The following is a 19182-nucleotide window of genomic DNA, read 5'->3' as shown; positions in this document are numbered from 1 at the left end:
ATATATTGAGTTGGTATATGTGAAGATTTATAAGTATGATGAAAAATTAGTTGAATGTTTTGTGATGCATGTTTTGATAGCTATAAATATTGATTAAAGTTTGACTTGCAACTTAAGGACACTTCATTGAAATACATATCACTGTCATTATATATTAAAAAGCACCTGGTTGAACAAAGCCACAATTTTTCATTAGGCTACAAACAAGGGCCAAAAAATTGTTAAAGTCCAATTCACCCCCCTCTTGGACTATTTTGGGACAACACCCATGAAGAAAACGATTCAAAGGACTGTGAAAACCATCTTTGAGGGTTAGAAGTGCTTTCTGCTCGCTCTCTCTGCAGCGGACATTCCATGCTGCAACACTTGAACTGCATTCATTGGTTATCGTGGGCCAGAAGCCAACACAAAAGAGAATGATTAGAAATTGAGAAACTAAATTTCTCATGATCCTTACAAGACAACAATGCCCTCCAACAAAGTTCTATGATTCAAAAAGAAAATATATTCACAAATGGAAAATGTTTTCAGGTTATTAGTAAAGCTCTGTCTCTCTGTCTATATATATATACTCTGGTTTAGGATACTTTTCCTTCCAGATTAACTTTCTGGGAACCTACCCCATAATGAGAAAGCTATGACTTCCTTTTTACTGTTCTGATCTTGCTTAACATTATTTTAAATTATTTGAATCTTTTTAGGTAATTAACCAGCCGCCTCTACAGCATCTTCAATTTCAGAAAGTAGACAACATTCTCACTGTTTCTATCAACATTCTACTTAAATATTTTAAATGTGCTCTACTATTTCTTTTTAATATATGGCTCTAAACAATTTGTGTGATTCATGTGTAATATTTCTGGAGTGTGGAATTTGAATCTTCTTAGGTAATTTTAACCAGCCGCCTCTACAGCCTCTTCAATTGCAGAAATTAGACAACATTCTCATTGTTTCTATCAACATTCTCCTAAATATTTTAAGTGTGCTCCCCTATTTCTTTGCCATAATCATTGTCACAAGTAGTCTCCTACAGCAATAGAAAAATTACCTCTACTGCAATACGTGAGCTAATACTTCATTTGAAAAACTGGCAAGATATTTATTAACGGATGAACTACACAACCTGATTGAATACCCAAAAAACAAAAAAAATTAAAAGGCTAAAATTGAACTTTACTTTGTTAAATGTAAGCCCCAAATTAATTTTATGCTTAATCTTTAGGTTGATAAAGCAAGACTAACATTTTTCAATTAGGGAAAGAGATTTCTAGGGTAGCTTTAATGCACAGAACAAATTCGGTATACCGGGGATGTTGGTATCTATATTTAAGTCACGAAAATTAATATAGAACAATTAAATAAAATGAATTCTTTTTGGCTATGTATTTGGAAGACTAATACTATGTTTGGATCCTGGTATGTGATGGTTTTATATTGTATGATCTGGTTACTCTACATGTTTGGGTAGATTATTCCTAAAAATGATGGTTTTGAGTTGTAAAATGATAATTTCCTAACCATCATTTTATCACACAGCTTTTCAAACCACCAAATTTGTGGTTTGAGATGGTTAAGAATTTTTGTATTTCCATTTTATCCTCGCATAGTTCATTCTCTCATGGAAATATTATATATTTATAAGGTATAAAAGAGGCTGTTGCAAATCATACAGTAACTTGCTGCTTATACCAAATGGTATTGGCTTGAGGTTCATTATCAGATGACTAATAAATGGTAGATGGCTCATTTTGGATGCACATACAAAATGAAGGATGTAATTTTAATTAGTAGTGATTTGAATCAACTTAACTTTTTAAATGGTAATTTAGTGAATTTAACTAATTCTCCAATGAAAATTTTGGAAATGTACATTTAATTAGCAGCCATTGAATAAGGAGCTCATTGAAAAAAAAAAAAGAAGGAGCTCATTATATTTTTTGTTCAATGAAAATTCGATACATGAAGACTAAAGCTTGTAGCTTTATTGCTGATTAGATTTTTTTTATGAATTAGATTTGGCATTAAGAATGAATAACCAGAAAAATAATTCATTTACCCAATTTAGCACAAGTACAAGCCTGCTTTAAATAGACTATAAATAGAGCAAACAAAACACCAGAATAAGATCTGTCCGTAACAGAGAGTGTGAAACAGAACAATTTAACAAGTAGCACATAAGTAGCTAACTGAATGGTAACAAGGAAGCTGAAGCTGATATCATCTGGCAAAGTTACATGATTGAAGCAAGCTTTTATTCCACTAGCATTTCTTCCACTGAAATATATATATTTCTCAGCCAACTGATTGCAGTCATGGGAAACATATATCTTCAAGTCCCTTTTAAGCACACAATTTCTAGGAGTTTGAACTCTGCCAGAATAAGTTCCAAATAAGAAATTCAATTTATCAACTATATTGTTTTTGATAGATGGGAGAAGAACTTGCGGTGCACAAGACCTTTTTAGAGAGGAGAAGTGTGACTAGCAACGTGGAATAAACGGCTTCAAAAGTAAAGAATAAGGATCTACTACAATGTTAAGCATAAAAAATAAAGCAAACATAAGAAAGAATTGTACTGACCTCACTCAACAACTTGATCCCTCTGAAATTTCCTTCGCAGCCTAGCCGTGGTAACTACAACGCACACACAAATTTTGTCACCCATGTTGCCCAAGAAACAGAAGTAGGCATGCCTCCATGATTTACAGAAGACTAAAGTAGCCCAAAATCCCCAAAACCCCGTAAAAAATCCAATAGCCACACTGATGTAGAACGAAGGCTTCTCCTTGAAAGGGTCAAATCCATGCCTATGTTCCTTTTCTTGAATTCCATCATTTTGGCCTTCTGATTTCCTGTCACTGTTGCATTCTGTTTTTTCCAGTGACTCATTTGCAGAGCAATTCTTTGTAAGTGGAGGACCGCATAAATTATGATTTCCGATAAATGCATGTGCACTAAAATTATTGGGTGAGGGAACTTTCCCAGACAAATTGTTATATGACAAATTCAACTCTTCAAGATAAGTTACATCAGAAATGCCGGAAGGAATGGTGCCAGAAAGCTGGTTGCTTGATAAATCTAGAGAATTTAAGGATTTCATGACTCCAATATCGCAAGGAATAGCTCCCTTCAGATAATTGTTGGAAAGATTTAGATGCGTCAATCCAATTAAGGTTGTAACTTCTCTTGGGATCTCCCCACTTAGCATGTTATGTGAAAGATCCATAGACTTGTCCAAGAAATAATTAATTCCTAATTTCCACATGCGGCTTTTTAGGCGATCATACCGATATATAGAAAAAGCTTCTTGAACAATTTCAGCTTCTTTCTCAGCCATTGGAAAAAAATTATTGATGCATAGTGGAATAGGCCCTGATAGTGAATTGAAAGAGAAGTCCAAGAAAGATAGGTCTCTCAATTGGCAAAGCTGCAATGGTATATTTCCTTTGAAAGCATTATGATGTAACGAAATCCCCCGCAGATTCTCTAAACTTTCCCCCAACCATGTCGGTATGCTCCCAGATAGTGAGTTGTTCCCAAGATCCAGAAAAATCAAACTTGTGCAATTCTGGAAGGATTGAGGTATCTCACCAGACAAGTTATTATAATCCAAAAATAACCAGTTGAGGTTAATTAGATGGCCAATTGACTTAGGGATTTGACCAGACAATTGGTTGCTTCTTAAATTAAGATAAATCAAATTTTGCCCATGTATCCAACAATCTAGAAGGCTTCCTGATAGATAATTCCCAGGCAAATTGAGAATACGTAATGCATTACTTTCATTCATCATATCACATATGGGAGAAATTGGTCCTGAAAATTGATTGTCCTTTAAATCTATCACTTCTATTGTTGGGGGGAATTGAGGCAGATGACCCCCGAATTCATTTCCTCTTAAAATCACTCTCAACCAGCTTGTTCATGATGATAAATTAGGTAATTCCCCTCTAAGCTGGTTGAAAGAAAGATCCAATTCCTCCATCGATGGAGAAATATCCCAAAACCAATCAGGTACAGTGTCTGATATTCCTGCCCTAGACATATCAAGTTTCAAAATTTTCTTTTGGTTTTGGAGCCACTGGGGAAATCGTGGGCCCATTTTGCAATTTTCCAAATTTATGTACTCAAGTTGAAAATCAGGAATCCAGTTTGAGCTCAGATTAAAAATTAACCAATTGAATGACAAGTCAAGTACCCGCAATCTACTGAAATCCTGTAAATGAGCTTCAGTGATCACACCATCCAAATCATTCCCAGCAACATCCAGGACAAATAATTCTGAAAGTTGAGGAAGGATTCTTTCTAAAGACCCATTCAACAAAAGATTGTTGGAAAGACGGATTTCTCGCAAGGGTGAATATTTGAAGTGGTGCGATTCCTGAATCAGACCTAAGGTTGCTGGTAATGAACCTTCAAGATCATTGAATGAGAGATCCAGAACAGCAAGAGATGTCATGTTCCCAAAACCATGAGGAATAGAACCGGTGATATTGTTGTATGAGAAATCAAGTACAACTAGAGATGTAAAATTCACAATGGTATGGGGAATGGAGCCCTGCAACCAGCAGGTTGTGAGATTAAGAAGACGAAGACTATGGCTAACCTCAACCAACCAGTTCGGAATCAAAGAATGATAAAAGCCATTGTAGGAGAGGTCAAGGACTTCCAGAGAAGAAAAATTCAAAGATGGCAAAGATTGTGGAAGGTTACGAAGTTGACAAGAGACTAAACGCAGCTCTACCAAAGAAGGTAGCATATTGACTGCGTCTAGCCAGTTAACTACATCGAAAAGATATACACTACTCAGATCGAGGACTTTCAGTGAAGAGAGACCCGAAAGCCAATCAAGCCTGCTGGCCCTAAGAGAAGATTGATTATTGCTCAAGTCAAGAGTCTGCAAACTAGACAAGTTTCCAAGATGATGGGGAATAGTCCCTCTAAAATTGGAATGAGACAAGTTCAGATATTTTAAATTTGGAAGTGAACCAATGAACTCAGGAATTACAGTTTGGTAGAAATCATTGTGGCTCAAGTCTAGATGACTTAGATATGGCAAGTGAAGCAAAGAATCTCTCAACTCACCTTGCAAGAGATCAGTAGAATCTGGGCTGTGGAGATCAAGAGAGATGACATTGCCTGTTTCGTTGTTGCAACCAACACCTTTCCACTTGCAGCAATCTTCTTCAGGTACCCATGAAGAGAAACGATCCAAAGAAGTGTGAAATCCATCTTTGAGCATGAGAAGTGCTTTCTGCTCGCTTTCTCTGCAGTGGACATTCAATGCTTGGACGCCTGAACTGGATTCACTGGTCACTGTGAAGGACAACCCGATGCAAAAGAGAAATAGAACAAGTTCAGAAAATAAACTTGTCATGATGGACACAAGTGATGAAGAAAAACTCTAGCCAAGTTTTAATTAATTGTGACTCCAAAATGAAAAAATGCCACATACATATATAATTAGATAGGTCTTGTGTAGGATAATTTCTCTAATAAATTTATGCCACACATATATTATTAGAAGGGTATGCGAAGACTTGACTCCAAAATTCGCTATCATTTTTGCAGCGAAATTTACGAAAATAAATATTGATATTATTTTACTAAAGTTTAGGCTCCAAGCAGCCACTTCCATATTATCATAATCAGTAGAAATCTTCATATTAAAAACCCTTGAAAGAGTAAGAATTCGTCCTTAAAAATTGTTTGCATATTTAACTCCTTCCATTGAATATTGATAACAAAACTTAAAATAAGGACCAATGATTAAAAAAATTCAAAAAATTTTTTAAGAGCAGTGACTTGGGTATAATATTTTATTTTTTTTAGTAACAATCTAATTAAACTGAGATGATCAAAAGTTGCACTAGAATGGTGGAAGCTAACAAGTGACTTCAAATGAAAGAGAGAATGGTTTGTGGATAGGGGTACGTGTTGACTTAAAATGGATTTTAATACTTACTATTTGTTTATGATAAGGTATGAATTAATTTAATGGTCTGTTCTTAGATGTAGAAATGCTTGGAGCTTTATAACAAGATTCTAAAGGAAAAAATTGCCATTGCAGAGAAATTTCCACGGTATGATTGTGAATAAAAATGTCATCATAGGGATTGCTTGGAACCGTAATGTGTGCTAAAATGAAGTACGGCATTGACTTGAGATTTTATGAAAGATTATCTAGTGCATTTAGTGTATATATTTCCTTTTTTATATAGAAATGATATTCATCCTTTTTATTTTACGAAAAATTAATTTTTATGTGAATGAGGAATTACTAAATTTATATACTCTTAAGTGCACCGTAGAATTTTCTAAAATTTATTAAGGAATTGATGTCTATTTTGGAATGCATACACAATGATGGATTTTTAATTCGCAGTGATTTTAATCAATTTAACTTTTTAAGTGGTAATTAAGAGGATTCTAAAATATTAATTAATTCTCCAATGAAAATCCAGTGTTCATTTGTCTGTAGATGTGATTTTTTTACTTATTTTTTATTATTGACAAGTAAATAAATGAATATATATTTTTTATATTTTATCTTGAATTCTATAAAAAAATTAAAATTTAATTTTTTTATGAAATATAAAGTCTTCAATAATTTTTTGATAGCCAATAATCCTTGAACAAGAAATCTATAATTGATTTGGAGGATTCACATTTACAGATTTATCCTCCATTGCATGCTTAGTAGCTTTATTTAAGAGTTTCTTTTTTGTCTTTTTACATGTGGCTGTCCCTTATCCGTGAACAGACCCTCAACAGTTGTGGCTCCCAATATGGAAGATTTTTTTTTTCTCCCAAAAGACGCACGGTACACTCGGATCAGGGACAGAAATGAACCGCACCTCAAAACTATGATAATTTTGAGGGGATTCTTATTTTTATATAACTCAAATATGCATATTCCATATCCGATGTAGGATCTCAAAGGATCAGCCCATGGGCACACCCCACATGGTGCCTCAACTGAGGCCCTAACCACACCAGTCACTCCAGAACAGCAACAAGGCTTGTTTTTTTTTTTTTTTTTTTTCATGAGGCAAAGACAAGTGTACACTTGGGTCAGGAATAGAAATGGATCGCACTTCAAAACCATTACAATTTTGAGAAAATCGTCGTTTCTTTATAACTCAAATACACGCACACTTTACATTCAATGTAAGATCCCAAAGGATCATGAAGAATGTTCACATATAATTAGGTGAGTATGCAAATTGTTGTAATAATGAACACCATCGTCAATAACAGTCAACAAGCTAAGACATCAATAAAACCGATGCTTAGGTGGATTTTAGAAATCAATTAAATTGATGATTATTTAAATTTTAAAATTTAATTACAAAAATTAATAAATTTTAGAGTTTTTTTTTACAATTAATACTAGTATAAATAGAAAACTATTTTAAGTAAATTATCTGATTATTTATATTTTTATTCAAAATTATTTTCTTACTTTCTGTTAATTATTTTGTTTTTGTTTTTTTTTTTTTTTTAAAAAAAAAAACTTTCGTGATAGCAACGAGCTCTCCGTAACACAGCCACGCAAATTTTTAACCAAAAAACTATAGATTACGAAACATAGCAATTATTAAAGTAAAACATAAGTAGCTAACTGAATCGTAACAAGATAACTCAAGCTGAGCAAATAAAAAAAGGAGGCAGCTGAAGCTGATGTTATTTGGCATATTTACATGATCCCCATGATTGAAGCAAGCTCTAATTCCACTGTCATTTCTTCCAATGAAATATTTCCAGTCATAGGAAACATATATCTTCAATTCCCTTTTGAACTCTGCCAGAATAAGCTCCAAATAAGAAATTAAATTTATTAACTATATGGCCATGGAATAAACTGCTTCAAAAATAAAGAATAAGGATCTACTACAACGTTAAGTGTCAAAGATATAGCAAACTTTAGAAAGAATTGTACTGAACTCACTCCACAGCTTGTTCCCCCTGAAATTTCCTTCGCAGCCTAGCTGTGGTCACTACCACAAACACATAAATTCTGTCACCCATGTTGCCCAAGAGACGGAAGTAGGCATTCCCGCGTGACTCGTTGAGGACTAAAGTAGCCCAAAATCCCCAAAACCCTGTGAAAAATCCACTAGCCACGCTGATGTAGAATGATGGCTTCTCCTTGAAAGGCTTGAATCCATGCGTATGTTCCTTTTCTTGAATTCCATCATTTTGGCCTTTTGATTTCCTGTCACTGCTGCATTCTGTTTTTTCCAGTGATTCATTTGCAGAGCAATTCTTTGCAAGCGGAGGACCGCACAAGTTATGATTTCCGATGAATGCATATGCACTAAAATTATTGGGCAAGGGAACTTTCCCAGTCAAATTGTTATATGACAAATTCAATCCTTCAAGATGAGTTACATCAGATATGCCGGGAGGAATGGTGCCAAAAAGCTGGTTGCTTGATAAATCTAGATAATTTAAGGATTTCACGGCTCCAATGTCACAAGGAATAGCTCCTGTCAAATAATTGTTGGAAAGATTCAGATACGTCAATCCAATTAGGGTTGTAACTTCTTTTGGGATCTCCCCACGTAGCATGTTATGTGAAAGATCCATAAACTTGTCCAAGCAATAATTAACTCGTGACTTCCACATTCGGCTTTTTAGTTGATCATTTGTATATATAGAAAAAACTTCTTGAACATTTTGAGCAAAATTAAATGAGAAATTAAAATTGTCCCACAAGTTCTGAGCCTATGAACTTATTTAAAAAAGTTTCTAGCCAATGATTAATTCTTCCTCGTTTTTTGTTGTCTATTTTGAAAAAGAAAATTAAAAAAAAATATATAGTACACTAATTTTAATTAAGTTTTATTCTCGTATGTTGTGATAATATATCCGTACGTATGTATTATCTATAGAATCACATTCTTAATTAATTATATTATTCAAACCATACTTGTTTATGCAATTTTCTTTCATTTAATCAGTCAAGAACTTATCTTAGAGCTTGGTATCACACAGCACCCACTTGTATTATAAAACAAAATCTCTAGTGGTTGCCCAATAAGCATTTTAATCGCTAATATTTCAAAATTAACATTTTCAGTATATATATACACATACAGACTATTATGAGTGAAAAACAATCAACACATAATGTAAGATGAATTTACGTAATGTCAAGAGTCTTGAGTCCGCAAATTTTCAGAGCACTTCTTACAACTATAGAAAAAATTCAACAATTTACGACGAAGAATAAAAGACTTGTAATAGTGAAACGTGGTTGACGGAAGATAGAATTATATTATTACAAATGACCCAACTCAGAAAAATTATATGCTATATTAGTTATTCTATGTAGGGTAGTTTACAAAAAATGACAAATCAATGACGAAAAAATATATATATATGAAGAAATTATGGCAAAGTAATGGGAATTGATCTCTTCCAAATCTTATTAGACACAAATTTTCGAAGCACTTGTTTCCACTAGGAAAAAAACACTTCAACAATTTATCATGAAGAATAAAAAAAGACTTGTAATAGTGAAGCGTGGTTGACGGGAGATGGACTTGTATTACACATGACCCAAATAAAGTCTATAACACTATCGCCATCACCCTGCAAGTCATCATATAATTAATTTCTTTCTTACGGATGAGCCCACCCAAGAGCATAATTGTAATAAATAATTTTCTAAAAACAAACGTTTTCCAGGGTTAAAGTTAAATTTCAAGACTGTTATGTCTTCATTAGGAATGCATATCAATTTATACTGAAAAAGACAGTTTTATCTTGCATTGATATGTTGAATTACGTATTTGGAAGATTGAGGGCAAAAACTACTTTTAAAATAAATAAATAAATAAATAAATAAATATATATATATATATATATATATATATATATATATATATATATATATATATATATATATATATATATATATATATATATATATATATATCATTTAAGATATTATTGAAAAAAATTAATTTAAAATTTTTTGTAAAAGTCCATTTAGGGTCTATTTATCAGTATCACAGAACGGTGGTCGAGAAAAAGCACTTTTTTAAATATTGTTGGTTAGTGAATATTAAAAATAATTTAAAATTAAATTTAATAATTTTAATAATTAAAATAATAAAATAAAAATTTTAAATTAATTTTTTTCAATAATATCTTAAATGATATATATATATATATAACCTCTTATAAATTTAATTATTGAACTCTTTTTTTATAAAATTTAAAATTATTTGTGATAAAAAGGCATGCTATGTTTTTAAAAGTTTATTAACTTTTAAAATTTTACTATGAATTTTCAATAATAAATTTTATCAAAACAAAATGGTATGATCATATGTGTAATAAATTAATAAATAATTTTTAGTTGATATGTAGTTGATAGCATTAATAATAATATAATTTTTTTTATTATTTATTTATTTATGTTGATACAATTTTTTTTTTTTAAATCTGTGAGTTTATCCTCTTATTTCATGGAGACATTTTTATGTGCTCTCAATGCATTGTAGAATTTTCGAGGTTCATTATCTGAGGACTGATAAATGTTGATGTATCATTTTGGAATCCCTTTATTTGATAAACTAATAAAATGAATATAGAAAATAATTACAATACAAAGTTTATTATTTTAACGGTTCAAAATTTTTACTTAATACAAAATTTATATTAAAAAATAATATTATAAAATTTATTTTAAGTCATGAAAACTAAAAAATAGAACAAATCAGTAAAATGAATTTTTATATCAAAAAATAAAATAAAATTAAAATTTTTAGTTACATATTTGAAAGACTAAGGTTCTGTTTGTTTCATAGAAAATAATTTACATATAATTAATATTTTCTAAAATATATTTTTTATAAAAATATTAGCTTAATTGCAATGTTAAATTAATGGTATTTATTTATTTTATATATGTATAAGTGTTTTCACATTATAAAAGAAATAAAAATAAACTTTCACTTCTAAAAAAAATTATTTTCTTTAAAAATATTTAATTTTTTTCTTTAATCAGAAAAATATTTTTTTATTAATTTAAATGTTTTAAACACTAAAAAATATAAATATTTTTCCATGAAATAAACAAAATGTATGGACTTTCCACAATGTCTTTGCAAAAGTGGGCCTTGGCTACAAGGGTGTTGCAAACAATAGCTTTATTGCTGGAATCGCTTTCGCTTTGCAAATCTAATTTAAAACTACCGTTGTCATCTAAATGAATTTATTAATTATAATAATTAATTTTCTTTCCATATCTGAAAAAAAATTTTTTTTTTTTAATATATAGAACATACACACATACATGTCTGTGACAGGTCTAGTATATAATGGAATAATTATTATTTAATATAAATTTTAATAAGATATATATAATACAAAGTTGATAACTTTGATGGTTTATAGTTATTATAAATTCATTTACCCAACTTAATTAACACAAGTACAATCCTGCTGTAAATAGACTATGAATAGAGCAAACAAAACAACATAATAAGAAGTGTTTGTTTTACAAACCAACCAACGGAGAGTATGAAACAGAACAATTAAACATAAGTAGCTAACAGAACAGTAACAAGGTAGCTCAAGCTTATATTATTTGGCAAAGTTCCCCTAGCATTTCTTCCATTGAAATATTTCTCAGCCAACTGATTGCAGTCATAGGAAACATATATCTTCAAGTCCATTTTAACCACACAATTTCTACCAGTTTGAACTCTGCCAGAATAAGTTCCAAATAACAAATTCAATTTATAAACTATATTGTTTTTGATAGATATATGGGGGTAGGGGAAGAACTTTGGTGCCCGAGACCTTTTTAGAGAGGAGAAGTGTGACTAGCAACATGGAATAAACTAATTCAAAAGTAAAGAATAAGGATCTACAACAATGTTAAGTATCAAAAATAAAGCAAACATATGAAAGAATTGTACTGACCTTACTCAACAACTTGTTCCCTCTGAAATTTCCTTCGCAGCCTAGCCGCGGTAACTACCACACACACATAAATTTTGTCATCCATGTTGCCCAAGAAACGGAATTGGACATGCCTCCATGACTCGTTGAAGACTAAAGTAGCCCAAAATCCCCGAAACCCTGTAAAAAATCCACTAGCCACACTGATATAGAATGAAGGCTTCTCCTTGAAAGGGTCAAATCCATACCTATCTTCCTTTTCTTGAATTCAATCATTTTGGCCTTCTGATTTCCTGTCACTGCTGCATTCTGTTTTTTCCAGTGATTCATTTGCAGAGCAATTCTTTGCAAGTGGAGGACCGCACAATTTATGATTTCCGATGAATGCATATGCACTAAAATTATTGGGTGAGGGAACTTTCCCAGACAAATTGTTATATGACAAACTCAATTCTTTAAGATCAGTAAGATTAGAAACGCTGGGAGGAATAGTGCCAGAAAGCTGGTTGTTTGATAAATCTAGATAATACAACAATTTCATGGCCCCAATATAGCAAGGAATAGCTCCCCTTCAGATAATTATAGGAAAGATTCAGATGCGTCAATCCAATTAGGGATGTAACTTCTCTTGGGATCTCCCCACTCAGCATATTATGTGAAAGATCCATCGTCTTAAATAAAGGACCATATTTAACTGATGACCATATCCACATCTGGCTTTTTAGTTCATCCTTTGTATAAGAAGCATCGAGTGAATGAACAGAATGTTCACCTTCTTTGCCAACCATTTGAAGAAAATTATGTATGCAAAGTGGAATTGGTCCTGATAATAAATTGAAAGAGAAGTCCAGGTAATTTAAGTGTCTCAATTGGCAAAGCTGCACTGGTGTATTTCCTTCGAAAGCATTGTGATGCAACGAAATCCCCTGCAGATTCTTGAAACTTTCCCCCAGCCATGTCGGTATGCTCCCAGATAGTGCATTTTTCCCAAGAGCCAGGACAACCAAACTTGTGCAGCTCTGCAAGGATTGAGGTATCTCTCCAGACAAGCTATTATAATTCAAAAACAACCATTTAAGATTAATTAGATGGCCAATTGACTCAGGGATTTTACCAGACAATTGGTTGTATGCTAAACTAAGATAAACCAAAATTTGCCCATATGTCCGACAATCTGGAAGGCTTCCTGAAAATTGATTGTTGAATAAATTTAGTGTTTCTATTGTTGAGGGGAACTGAGGCAGATGACCCTCAAATTCATTTCCACTTATAACCAGTGTCAACAAAGTCACTTTTGATGATAAATTAGGCAATTCCCCTCTAAGCTGGTTGTAATGAAGAAACAAATGCTCCATCGATGAAGAAATATACCAAAACCAATCAGGTACTGTGCCTGATATACTTGCATTAGACATATCAAGTTTCAAAATTCTGTTTTGGTTTTGGGGCCATTGGGGAAATCGTGGGCCCATTTGGCAATTTCCCAAATTTATGGACTCAAGTTGAAAATTGGGAATCCAGTTTGAGCTCGCGTTTAAAATCAACTCATTTAATGACAAGTCAAGTACCTTCAATCTAGTGAAATTCTGTAAATGGGCTTCAGTGATCACACCATTCAAATAATTCCCAGCAACATCGAGCACAACTAATTCTGAAAGTTGTGGAAGGATTTTTTCTAAAGACAATTGTGTAAGAAAATTGTCGGAAAGATAGAGTTCTCGTAAGGGTGAATGTTTGAAGTGGTGACCTAGGGTCGCTGGTAATGGACCTTCAAGATCATTGAATGAGAGATCAAGCACAACAAGAGATGTCATGTTCCCAAAATCATGTGGAATAGAATCCATGAGATTATTGTGTGAGAAATCAAGCACATAAAGAGACGTCAGGTTCCCAAAATACTGTGGAAAAGAACCGGTGAGACTGTTGTATGACAAATCAAGCACAGCAAGAGATGTAAAATTCACAATGGCATGGGGAATGGAATGTTGCAACCAGCAGGTTCTGAAATTAAGAACACGAAGAGTATGACTAACCTCAACCAACCAATTCGGAATCAAAGAATGATAAAAGCCATTGTATGAAAGGTCAAGGACTTCCAGACAAGAAAAATTCAAAGATGGCAAAGATTGTGGAAGGTTATGAAGTTGACAAGAGAATAAACGCAGCTCTACCAAAGAAGGTACCATTGACTGCGTCTAGCCAGTTAACTACATCGCTAAGATATACAGTACTCAGATCAAGGACTTTCAATGAAGAGAGACCCGAAAGCCAGTCAAGGCTGCTGGCCCTAAAGAGAAGACTGATTATTACTCAAGTCAAGAGTCTGCAAACTAGACAAGTTTCCAAGATGGTAGGGAATGTTCCCTCTAAAATTGGCACGAGGCAAGTTGAGATATTTTAAATTAGAAAGTGAACCAATGAACTCAGGAATTTGAGTTTGGCAGAAATCATTGTGGCTCAAGTCTAGGTATCTTAGATATGGCAAGTGAACCAAAGAATCCCTCAACTCACCTTGCAAGAGCTCTGAAGGATCTGGGCTGTGGAGATCAAGAGTTATGACATGGCCTGTTTCATTGTTGCAACCAACACCTTTCCATTTGCAGCAATCTTCTTCAGGTACCCATGAAGAGAAACGATCCAAAGAAATGTGAAAACCATCTTTGAGCATGAGAAGTTGATATATGCATTTTTTATAGTCATTTAGGTTAAATTTAAGCGTGCTCGCTTGAGAGAAATCCTAGGATGGGTGACCTCCTGGGAAGTTCTCCATTCCACCTTTGGGACAAAACCGTGAGGCTTATGGCCAAAACGGACAATACTGACTGGAGATGGATTGGGCTGTTACATTGTGGTATCAGAGCTGGACTCCCTCTAGTACGGTGTGTGGTGCGAGGATGCACCAGGCGAAAACTGGTGGGCTTGTCACGACCCAGGGATGGGGTTGGGACGTGCTTGTTCAACCAGCTACGCACTGGGGTAGATTCGTGTCCCACATTGAAAACGGGAAGGAAATATTTAGGCCATATATGTGGGAGCCTTCCTCACCTGGTCAGCGCGCTTTTGGGAATGAAACCTCCCAAGGGACAAATCCGTGAGGCCCACAGGCCAAAGCGGACAATACTGACTGGAGATGGATTGGGCTATTACATTGTGTCATTTTATTGATTTGTTAGTCATTTTTAATTAATTTTATTAGTCATTTAGTTAATTTTTCATAATTGTCAATTTCTGGACTAATTTATAATTTTTGCTTTTGTTTAGATAAAATGATATTTTTGAGGGATTAAAAAGTAATTGTGCAAGTAAGGAGTGATTTCCAGATCCAAAAGTGCTAAAATGAAGCTTGGAAATTGAAGAATGTGAAATCACCGAAATCTGCACACAAGTTGTGCAATTTTTGCACAGGAATCAGAAGAAATTGTGAACCTGCCAAAAAGTGCACAACATGCTGCACAGCTTACGTAGGCCCCTTATGTGGCTTTGCGGAAGAAATCTTACACCTGCCAAAATTTGCACAACGTGCCGCACAACTTGTGCACTTTCACGCCTTCTCTTGTGCACTTTCACAGAAGGAATTTCCAAATGGCCGAAACTTGCACAACCAGCTGCATAACTTGTGCAACTCCTTATGCAGCTTCATGGAAAAATGTCCCAACTGGCCGAAACTTGCACAATTTGCTACATAACCTGTGTAGCTTGGTTGTGTACTTTCACAAAATTCTTCAAAGTATGCAAGAACTTGCACAGGCAACCTGTACAGCTTATGCAAACTCACGGGAAGCCTCTGGAAATTGTCAGATTTGCACAAGATCTTGCACAACCTGTGCACATCTTCATAAATGAGCTGGAAAGGAGATTCTCCCACATGAATTGTTACCTCACACACACCATTTTAGGGCTTTTGTTAGAGAATATAAATAGAAACTTTTTACCTCATTTGGTAGAAGAGAAGTAAGGGGGAAGACACAGAAAATGAAGGAAAAGGAAGCAGCAACCGACATTCTTCTATTCCTTGCCCAGATTTGGAAACTTCTTCTTTTCTTCACTATTTTCTACATTTCTTTTACTGGGTTTCTTAGTTCTTAGTTTATTTTCATGATTTATTTCCCTTTTTGCTTAGAATCCTTTGTATTAAATATGGATAATGAGTAGTTTTTCTAAGATTCTGGAGTTTGGGTATGTAATATTTAAGATATTTTGTGGATTTTAGTTGGGTAATCCATATTTTATGGTTTTTATGAGGTTTCATCCATTTCTTGTGTGCCTAATGACATGCTTAGTGTAGGATCTCATTAAGTATTGTTCATAATCCTTGGTTGAAGCATCGAAAGGAGAAAACCTTGAGATAGATAATTAAGAAATTGAACTTAAATAATTTAGATCTAGAAATAGACCAAGGATTAAGAGGATTAATAGATTGATTAAGAAATCTAATGGGTTTTAGTTAATTTCAACTCCACGAAAATAGGATTGAGTTAATTAAGACACTCTTTGTCTCACTCGAAAGAGTATTCAAAGGATTTAAGAATTAATCTCCTTAAAACTCATAATTTCTATGTGTTTGGATAACTAATTTAAAATCCCAAAATAGCTTGAATATGAACTCCTAAACTCCGGAATCACTTTATTATTATTGTTGATTGTTAGTTAATTTTAATCGATTGATACTTTAATTCTTGTCTTATTTCATTCATTAAGTTTATTTCCTACGATTTTAGTTAAATTTTCCATTTAGGTTATTTCTCAGTTGAATTTGCTATTATACCCCTTAATTCCTAATCTTTTCCTTTAATTACTTTTTAGTTTAAAATTAGCTAAAATTAGTCAATTTGATATTAAAAATTCAATCATTAACACAACTCTTCAAGGAAATGATATCTTATCTATACTACTTGTGCGACCCGTGCACTTGCGGTTGGGCCACATCAAGTTTTTGGTGCCGTTGCCGGGGAGTTGTTTGTTTAAGATTGAATTCTTGACTATTTTAGTTGTTTATAATTTTTAGTTTTATTATCTTTTCATTTTGTGTTTGTTTGTTCTTTTTAGGTACTTTTTGATCTTTTATGAGAAGAGCCAAAAGCACAAGTGACACATCTCTATTGTTCAATCCTGAAATTGAGAAGTTTTGTTGAGCTAACAAGAAAAAGACTAGAAGAAGAAAAGAAGCTTTGAGAGCAGCTGAAATTGAACCAGAAATGGCTGAAGAAAGAGTTAGAATCGGTGGTGGTAATGCTGGAAATAATAGAAATAATGAAAATGAAGCTTGAAGGGAAGAAGTTGTCAATGCTAATGTGTTTAGGGGAAGTATGATGGATCATGCATTCCCTCATTTTGATGATTAGAGAGAAAGCATTGCAAGACCAAGGATAGATGCAAACAATTACAAGATGGATTTTGGAGTACTTTAAATGATTTAGAATTCTCAATTTGGGGGTCATCCTTAAGAAAATCCACATACCCATCTTAAGAAATTTGCTATGATCTGTGATTTACAAAAGCAACCTGAAGTATCAGATGAAGCAGCAAGGCTGAAATTGTTTCCATTCTCTTTGAAAGATAAGGCATTGGATTGGCTTCATTCTCTACCGCACAATTCAATTACAAATTGGGAGCAGCTCACTGATGCATTTCTTGCACAATACTTTCCACTTGGAAAAACATAAGAATTAAGGAATCAAATGACAGCTTTTAGACCAAGAGAAGATGAGACTCTCTATGAGTCATGGATGAGATGGAAGGAGTTGGAGAGACAATGTCTACATCATTCCAAAATGGATGATAAATCAGAATTTTTATACAAATGTCACTCTTGCTATTAGAGGGATTATTGATGCTCAAACAGGTGGAGAGTTCATTAAGAAGCATGAAGATGAAGCCTATGAGTTATTAGAGAAAATTGCAAAGAACACTCATCTTTGGAGTAGTCTAAGAGGGCCAGCTCCAACACAAAAGAAACAAGTTGCTGGAATGTATGATCTTGATTCGTTCAATATGATCAATGCCAAATTTGATGCACTTACGAATGTCTTGGCAAAGAAAATGGAAGATTTAAGCATGCTGGTTACCTCATCATCCTCGGGAATTTCTCAACAAGTTGCTTATGCAGAAGGGACAATGAGCAGTGGAGAAAATTATGGAGAGCATGCTGTATATATTGGTAATTAAGGAAATAAGCAAATGGTCAACCCCTATTCTCAAACATATAACCCAGCTTGGAGGAATCATCCCAATTTTTCATGGGGAAATCAGCAAAACCAAGGACTAAATCAGAATTTTCAACCACAACAACAAGGAAATCCACATCAGTAGAATAGGTAACAGTTGCCTGGATTTTAGCAAAGGAATACACATCCTGTGCCTCAACCAAGATAGCAAGAGCAAGGTTCTACCACATAAGCACTATTGCAACAAATTCTTGCCAATCAAACTAAGCATGATGAAGAGATGAGAGAGATGAAAGCAAGGTTAGAACAGCTACAGACACATAATAGAATGTTAGAGAACCAAATTACACAGTAAGCATCCTCTTCAGGTACCAAGTCTATGGGAAAGCTTCCAAGTTAGTCAAAAAACCCAAGAGAACATTGTCAAGCTATCACACTAAGAAGTGGGAAGGTGGTAAATAATGAAAAAAGTGAAAAGGGTGAAAAGAGAGAAAATGAGAAAGAAGTTGATGAAAGTGAAAAACAAGAGAAAGAAAAAGAAGAAAGTTCAAGAAAGAGAAATGAGGAAGTTGAAGAGAAAGAAGAGAAGTATGTATCTCTAGAGCCTTACAAACCACAACTTCCTTTTCCATAAAGATTTCAGAAAGCCAAACTTGATAAGCAATTTGGGAAGTTTTTGGAGGTCTTAAAGAAACTGTACATAAATGTGCCTTTCATTGATACTCTTTCACAAATGCCCTCTTATGCAAAATTCTTGAAAGAAATACTATCAAACAAGAGGAGACTTGAAGATCATAAGATTGTAGCCCTGACAGAAGAGTGTAGTGCAATTCTTCAAAGGAGGCTCCCTCCAAAGCTCCAGGATCTAGAGAGTTTTTCAATTCCATGCCACATTGGGGAATCATGTTCTACAAAAGTTTTATGTGATTTAGGAGCTAGTGTCAGCCTTATGCCCCTCTCCATATATGAAAAACTCAAAATGGGAGATCTTAAGCCAACCCACATTTCTCTTCAGCTAGCTGATAGATTAATTAAGTATCTAGAAGGGATTTTAGAGAATGTGCCTTTGAAGGTTGGAAAGTTCTACATACCAGTT

At 33.7% G+C, this 19182-nt stretch overlaps 4 protein-coding genes and 1 non-coding gene across 5 annotated transcripts; all 5 read right to left on the bottom strand.

Annotated features, from left to right (window-relative positions):
• Positions 1–2032: 2032 nt before the first annotated feature.
• LOC110667857 (receptor-like protein EIX1) lies at positions 2033–5418 on the bottom strand. Its single transcript, XM_021828820.2, has 2 exons — positions 2581–5418; positions 2033–2370 (listed from the first exon to the last, which is right to left on the bottom strand). Exon 1 carries the CDS (start codon positions 5375–5377, stop codon positions 3923–3925), a length of 1455 nt encoding a protein of 484 aa, XP_021684512.2. The 5' UTR covers positions 5378–5418; the 3' UTR covers positions 2033–2370; positions 2581–3922.
• On the bottom strand, positions 2582–3790 carry LOC110667835 (receptor-like protein EIX2). Its single transcript, XM_058134190.1, has one exon. The coding sequence runs from the start codon at positions 3788–3790 to the stop codon at positions 2582–2584; it is 1209 nt and encodes a 402-aa protein (XP_057990173.1).
• Positions 5419–7947: 2529 nt separating the features above from the next.
• Positions 7948–8631, bottom strand: LOC131172682 (receptor-like protein EIX2). Its single transcript, XM_058134189.1, has one exon. The coding sequence runs from the start codon at positions 8629–8631 to the stop codon at positions 7948–7950; it is 684 nt and encodes a 227-aa protein (XP_057990172.1).
• A 2785-nt stretch (positions 8632–11416) lies between these two features.
• Positions 11417–13745, bottom strand: LOC110649130 (receptor-like protein EIX1). The gene is made up of 2 exons (XM_058135022.1): positions 11944–13745; positions 11417–11724 (listed from the first exon to the last, which is right to left on the bottom strand). The coding sequence occupies exon 1, from the start codon at positions 13734–13736 to the stop codon at positions 12393–12395; it is 1344 nt and encodes a 447-aa protein (XP_057991005.1). The 5' UTR covers positions 13737–13745; the 3' UTR covers positions 11417–11724; positions 11944–12392.
• Positions 13746–17585: 3840 nt separating this feature from the next.
• On the bottom strand, positions 17586–17692 carry LOC131173704 (small nucleolar RNA R71). Its single transcript, XR_009144017.1, has one exon. It is a non-coding gene; the product is annotated as a small nucleolar RNA R71 (small nucleolar RNA).
• Positions 17693–19182: the final 1490 nt, after the last annotated feature.

This window comes from Hevea brasiliensis, chromosome 14 (assembly GCF_030052815.1).
Source record: "Hevea brasiliensis isolate MT/VB/25A 57/8 chromosome 14, ASM3005281v1, whole genome shotgun sequence".
Taxonomy (NCBI): Eukaryota; Viridiplantae; Streptophyta; class Magnoliopsida; order Malpighiales; family Euphorbiaceae; genus Hevea; species Hevea brasiliensis.
Note: the sequence above shows the minus strand (reverse complement) of the source record. Positions and strands in the feature narration are given on the sequence as shown.